The 7,398-nt window shown below is 49.1% G+C and overlaps 1 protein-coding gene across 1 annotated transcript; it reads right to left on the bottom strand.

The window, feature by feature from the left end:
- Positions 1-3,519: 3,519 nt before the first annotated feature.
- On the bottom strand, positions 3,520-5,967 carry LOC311230031 (uncharacterized protein). Its single transcript, XM_084316171.1, has 3 exons — positions 5,844-5,967; positions 5,162-5,261; positions 3,520-5,050 (listed from the first exon to the last, which is right to left on the bottom strand). The coding sequence occupies exons 1-3, from the start codon at positions 5,948-5,950 to the stop codon at positions 4,166-4,168; spliced, it is 1,092 nt and encodes a 363-aa protein (XP_084172297.1). The 5' UTR covers positions 5,951-5,967; the 3' UTR covers positions 3,520-4,165.
- Positions 5,968-7,398: the final 1,431 nt, after the last annotated feature.

Below are 7,398 nucleotides of genomic sequence, written 5' to 3'. Positions count from 1 at the left end.
CGCAGGTTTGACTACTGCCTCGCCAAGCGCGTTGCATGACGGTTAGAATGTTGTCCGATTTGCTCTGAAAATCTGGCGAGGCGAGGCGCGGAACTCCCGCGGGAGCGAGCCACAAGCAGCCTTTAGAGCGAGGCGCCACAGTACCTCTCAGCCGGCTGCTCCCGGCTGGGTAGCGACTTGCTACGGTCGCGCAAAGCGCCTATTGGCTCAGAAAAGCCAAAGAAAAAGCCACGTGACAGCCAGGGAGTTATGAGATGTTTGATTGATTGATTGATTGATAGCTTCATTAACCGATTGCAGAATGGGTACACTACAGTACAGTTCCGGTCTAAACATAACACATTACACATTCCATGTCCACAGTAATAAATAAATGAACCAGAGACATAGTATTATACATATTATCATCTTACATCTACCTCTGTATGCATTACATTCTGTATTAGCACTCCGAGATTGTTTCACAATGAAAAGTGCTTTATAAATAGAATTATTAATTATTTCCTTCCCATTATTACATGAACTGACACTCATTCCTGTCCACTGTATTGACCTTTATTGTGCCTTGCTGCAAGCTAAGTTTCCCATTGTGCCACAATAAATATCTGAATTTAACTGAACTGATCATTAAAGTGGGATTAGTGGTGCATGGATATAGACAGGCCACATGTACATTGGCCATTCGGAATAGTTACCTCAACATGTGTGCCGGCTCCTTAGAACCACTCAATCCCAATCATTTAATACACATGTGCCACTCAGAAACATCCAATCAAGCAGGTGTGGTACCTCATTAGGGCTTACCTATATAAAGCTACCAAATGAGATAACTTTCCTCTTGGACAAAAATGAAAAAGGCTGTGATACTCAAGGACTCTCTCGGATCGCTTAACCTCATGGTTACCCCAGCCATGGCAGAGAAACTAGTGAATGGTGAGTACTTCTTCTCCTAAATTACATGCTATACCATGTTATTTGATACTCTATCTTGTCTAGCACAGTCTCTGGAGCGTAACAGTAAGAAGCATTTTGTATGAAAGTATTCTGTACTTCTGTATGACAACTATTAAAGAAACTTGAAACTTGAGTAAACAAGTAAAGTGTAAATCAAATGTCATGTAACAATTATTACTGTAGGAAGGGACTTTGTTATTTGACACATCTGCTTTTTCAGATCAAAGATATGCAGCTCAGACGATGGCTGAAGTCAGAGGTATGGGAAATCATTCAAAAGCAAATAAATGACTCATTCAAATGTTTATATCAATAACTTTTATTGTGTTTCTCCATTCATGTAATCAGCTTCATTGGCAGCTGCAACCCCACGAGCGCTCACTCCACACCCCCCAGTAGCCAGGCCACCTTCAGTGCTCACTCCACACCCCCCCAGTAGCCAGGCCACCCTCAGCCCCCACCCAGTACCCTCCAGTAGCCAGGCCACCCTCAGCCTCCACCCAGTACCCTCCAGTAGCCAGGCCACCCTCAGCCTCCACCCAGTACCCTCCAGTAGCCAGGCCACCCTCAGCCTCCACCCAGTACCCTCCAGTAGCCAGGCCACCCTCAGCCTCCACCCAGTACCCTCCAGTAGCCAGGCCACCCTCAGCCTCCACCCAGTACCCTCCAGTGGCCAGGCCACCCTCAGCCCCCACCCAGTGGCCAGGCCACCCTCAGCCCCCACCCAGTGCCCTCCAGTGGCCATTCCACACCTCACACCTGCATCTCCACGACAGTCAGGTCTGTACAAACCAGGTACATTAACCAAAATTACAACCTAAATAGAGCAAAGGAAATCTGTTTGTCAACACTTGTGTCTTTACAGACTTCACACGCAACACAATCATGCTGCTCCTGGAGCTGACTAGGACCCACCAACACCTCTACTACCGGAACAAGATAGCGTTCTACAAGAAGCTGGAGGAGGACTTCAAGGGCCGTGGCTACAACATGACAATAGAGAAGCTGAGGAAGAAACTGGGCAACATGCTCATCACCTACAAGAGGGCTAAGGACCGGAGTCACTCTACAGGAGGGGGGAGCATAACCTGGGAATACTATACAGTATGTGCAGTTTGTTAATGCATTTCCAGTTGTAGCTTCTTTTCCAGTTGGAGCTTTTTCTTAACAACTGTGCTCTTCCACAGATAATGGATGACTTATTTGGGTCCTGTGGGGTCGGGAAGGCACCACCAGGCACCATCGTGTCAAGCCCTCTATTCCCCATGAGGAGGGGTTCGAGTGCCAGTGCCACATCCTCTGAGCAACTCCCCAGCTTCCCTGAGGAGCAGCCTGGTCCTGGTGCTCCAGAGGTCCCCGAGGAGCAGCCCGGTCCTGGTGCTCCAGAGGTCCCCGAGGAGCAGCCCGGTCCTGGTGCTCCAGAGGTCCCCGAGGAGCAGCCCGGTCCTGGTGCTCCAGAGGTCCCCGAGGAGCAGCCTGGTCCTGGTGCTCCAGAGGTCCCCGAGGAGCAGCCCGGTCCTGGTGCTCCAGAGGTCCCCGAGGAGCAGCCCGGTCCTGGTGCTCCAGAGGTCCCCGAGGAGCAGCCTGGTCCCTCCACGGCCCTGCCCAGAACCACGGCCCTGCCCAGATCGGCAAGTCGGAGGGAAGTCCTGCGCATCAATCGTCCGCGTTTCGCTGAGACGTACGATTCTCATGCGGAGAGGCGGACGGTGGCGTTGGAGTCCATGGCGATGCCCGATCAGGACCGACGGAGAAGGACAAAGGAGAGAAGGAGGAGAGCATTTGAGACACAACACTTACTTCTCGCCCAAACCAATAACACACTTTTAACTAGTCTCAACCACGGTGTCGCCCAACTCACTAATACACTCCAGGAAATGGTCAGCCAGCAGAGGACACTTATAACACTCTTGTTGTCACGGGCACCACAGTCACCAGGTAACTAACACTTCATCCATGCATGCCACTTTTGAGTTTCTTTTTTCAATCACAGTCACCAGATAACTAACACTTTATCCATGCATGCCACTTTTGAGTTTCTTTTTTCAATCACAGTCACCAGATAACTAACATTTCATGCATGCATGCCACTTTTGAGTTTCATTTTCTTTTTTTGCAATGTTTTGGTTGTCACAGTTCCTGCCTGGATATGCTCTCTCTCTCTCTCTCTCTCTCTCTCTCTCTCTCTCTCTCTTGTCCTTCCCCTGCAGGGCCACTGGAGGGTACTGGGTGAGCACTGAAGGTGGCCTGGCTACTAGAGGGCATGGAGTGTTGGCTGAAGGTGGAATGGCCACCGGGGGGCATGGAGTGTTGGCTGAAGGTGGAATGGCCACCGGGGGGCATGGAGTGTTGGCTGAAGGTGGAATGGCCACTGGGGGGCATGGAGTGTTGGCTGAAGGTGGAATGGCCACTGGGGGGCATGGAGTGTTGGCTGAAGGTGGAATGGCCACTGGGGGGCATGGAGTGTTGGCTGAAGGTGGAATGGCCACTGGGGGGCATGGAGTGTTGGCTGAAGGTGGAATGGCCACTGGGGGGCATGGAGTGAGCGCTCGTGGGGTTGTAGCTGCAAATTACATCAATGGAGGAACACAATAAAGGTGTTATTAACACAAACATTTGAATGAGTCATTTATTTGCTTTTAAATGATTTCCCATACCTCTGGCTTGCTATCTGAAAAAGCAGATTGTATCAAATGTCTGCATATTGGGTTCAGTACAAACCGTTATAGTTGTAGTGTCTGTGTCAAAGCATTTCTTTTATTCCCTGCTAGCCAGGGAATTCTAAACAGAATGTATTCAAGGTTTCTAGCACTAACAATGTTGTCTCACAACAAATGGGGCAGTGGTTGGTTGGCCATATTCATCCCCTTGACGTGACTCAGTACCTCTGGGGACCACTGATGCTCCGAGATCCCCTGCTGGTTTAGCCTGGCTTTTAAATCTCCCAGTTTCCATGAGCTGCCACACGGAGGCACAGCAGGAGTCTTGATGATGAAATACACTGTACAGAGTCAATGCATGTAATCCATGCCTGTTGACAAATACTCAATATGTGCATCACATCACCCTGTGGGATATGGCCCACCAGCTCACAAAAAAGGGGAGGGTGGGGGGCTAAAAAGAAAAGGGGAGGGTGGGGGGCTAAAAAGAAAGGGGGAGGGTGGGGGGGCTAAATGAACAATCAAGTGTGTGTCATTGGCAGAGGTGATGTTTACAAACTGAGACAGATTAGATCCCTACGATGATTTGCACCTCTGTCCTGGTCTACTGCTGGTGGCTCGTGATCGGCTTCTACCTCAACATCCTCTTCAACTTGGTCAGTGGGCTCTATGCATATATTGTGCAGGATGCAACAGGCAAAGACTGCTGCGCTGATGTGTCCTGTATCCCTCATATGCAAGCATCTAAGCCTCCTGAACTTGTTCTTGAGGATGCCGAAGGAATGCTCGATCACCACACGAGCAGTATTCAACCTCTTGTTATACCGCCTCTGCCTAGCAGTCAAATGCCCGTTGTCCCTGTAGGGCTTCATGAGCTGGGGCATTAGTGGGTACGCAGAGTCCCCAATGATGTGCATCCCCTCCGGCACCAGGGACTGGGGATCTGCTTCTAGCAGCCGGCCAACCTCCGACACCCGAAATGCTCTCGCATCGTGCCAGCTACCAGGGTCGCCCACACTAACGTGACAGAACCGCCGATGGCTGTCACAGTACCCAGTGAGTATGACTGAATAGAACCCTTTCCTATTCAGGTACACCACTGGGTTCTCGCAGTGTGGCCTCACCATGGGGATGTGGCAGCCATCCACGGCACAGACCGTGTTGGGGAATCCTGCTGCCCTGAATCCTAGCTCTGAGGAATGTAGCGCTTCCCCTGTGGGCCAGGAAATGTGATGGGACATGTGTGCATTCACTAGTGCACAGAAGTCGTGCAGGTGTTTGCACACTGTGGATTTTGTGGTGTTGAATCGATCTGCAACACCCCTATAGGACTCTTGATTCGACAGAGTCCACAGACATGCAAGCACACTGCGATTCAGTGGCAACTTTGTGTGCAGTGTGTTGTTGTACACAGGGCCAATGGCAGTCATCAGCTCCTGAATGGTTGAGGAAAGAGCAAAGGGGAGTGATTTCCATTCAATGGTGTAGCAGCATGGGCTTTAATACTGTAATAGCCAACATAGAATGTCTGCTGATTGTATACATACCTCCACGTGCCCACGGGAGAGTCTGAAGTGACTTCTGAAGTCTGAAGGGGTATAGCGTGGGACCACCTCTTCGACGAAATAGTTGATCTTGGGAACCGATCTAGAACAGAAGGCAACTTCAGCATAATGTTTACTTTAACTACTACTATCTCAGTGTAGGCTAATACAAATGGCAACAATGGACTGGCGACATTTTAAGTAGCCTTGCTTGGACCTTGTTGGAAATGTATTTACAAGTATATGGCATGCACCATTTGATTGATCTGTGAAGTGCATTTAGGAAATGTGTCGTGATTGTACTTGTCGATAGGGAAAACAATATTAGGAGGGGGGCAAATGTGTAGGAGTTAATATGTATTACACTTGATCAAGTGGAGCAAGATTGGCCCCCATTTCTTAAGAGGGGTGTGGTATTACATGATGTAGAATCTACCTATTACTGGAAATGCTTTGTACAACCACAACACTAGATTAAACGCTTTTATTCAATTGCAAAATCACTGAAATAACACTTGTACTGCTACAGCAGATGAATGAATGAATGAAAACCTTATTGATTGCAGGATGGGTACAATACAGTACGGCTCAATACACACAATTGTTGAGGGGATGCAGACCAGAGAAAGACTTTCGTCTTGTTTACATCGGGGTTCCCTATTTTCAATTCATAATGATGGATTACCTCCACGGACGACGTCCTTCATGTACATCATCATACACATCGTGTCCATGGTCCTCCAAGAGTTGTCGGACTTCAATGGCATCGAACTCGTCAGCAACAAAGAACATGCGTGCGACGTGTTGTCGTGTCATTACGACTGGGCGAGCAGAACGGTCTCGAACTCTCGTGCAGGAAGTGTCCGCCCTCTTAACTCCTCCCCCGGCTTCACTCGGCTACTCTCGTCTACTAGTCGAGGCAAACCAAAATCCATCTTGAACAAGCGTTCAAGATGGATTTCGGTTTGCCTCGACTAGTAGACGAGAGTAGCCGAGTGAAGCCGGGGGAGGAGTTAAGAGGGCGGACACTGCCGATTTCACGAGAGCCTCTCGCCTAGTCTCGCGCGGCAGATACGCTTTCACGTCACCACACACACGTGACATTACACACCTGTCCAGCTCATTATAATGCGATGGCCGTGTGCAAAATTAGATCAGATTCAAATGTACAGCACACCATATACTGCTACAGTGGAATATACTATTCATATACCATAATGTATACCATCTTGTTGCGCGCTCCTGGCCGCACGCACACACAACACACTGCTGTATGTGTGTGCGTGTGTGTGTCTGACAGCTTGAAGTTGATCATGATGATATGATGATAAATTGATAACGCATAACATAATAAAGTTTTCAATCAATCAAACGTCTCATAACTCCCTGGCTGTCACATGGCTGGTGACTGACAACTTTTCTGAGCCAATAGGCGCTTTGCGCGACCGTAGCAAGTCGCTTCCCAGCCGGGAGGAGCAGCCGGCTGACGGCCCGAACTCACTGCTCACGAACGAACACGGACGGACGGACGGGCGGCTGCCTCTTCACTTCCGCTCCCATGTTAACGGACGATAGTAGGCACACTGGCCGCGAGCGGGAGCGCGCCTACCGAGTGGCTCGCGAGCGGCAAGCTATTTTTTCGCCTCGATCCTATTTGAGGCGGCGCGCCACGCGCATTGTCACAGAAATACAATTGAATATCTGCATTATTACCACAGATATAGATGTTGTTCAACCAGCTGTGTCTGTATCTGCAAATAAACGCCTTGAATGTTTGTCTGTATGTTTGTTTATACCTATAACTATTACAATGTTGCATAATAATAATAATAATAATAATAATAATAATAATAATAATAATAATAATAATAATAATAATAATAATAATAATAAGCTCTTGCTGCTGCTGGGGCTACACGCTGCTCTTTCAGGAGTACAGTCACACTGATCATCATTCTAAAATGACTGACTTCGCATATAGACTAGGCATTTACAGCTGTCCCAATGTAAATATGCCTTCCTCGGTGCGCTTCCGCACGCTCAAGTCGTAGGTCCAGTGTGCCTGACCAGGCGCGCGATCTCACGAGGGAGCCGCACGTGAAATTCGTTCGTGAGCAGTGAGTTCGGGCCGTGAGAGGTACTGTGGAGCCTCGCTCTGAAGGCTGCGCGCGGCTCGCTCCCGCGGGAGTTCCGCGCCTCGCCTCGTCAGATTTTCAGAGCAAATCGGACAACATTCTAAC

This window comes from Notolepis coatsorum, assembly GCF_963971535.1.
Source record: "Notolepis coatsorum genome assembly, chromosome: 6".
Classification (NCBI taxonomy): domain Eukaryota; kingdom Metazoa; phylum Chordata; class Actinopteri; order Aulopiformes; family Paralepididae; genus Notolepis; species Notolepis coatsorum.
Note: the sequence above shows the minus strand (reverse complement) of the source record. Positions and strands in the feature narration are given on the sequence as shown.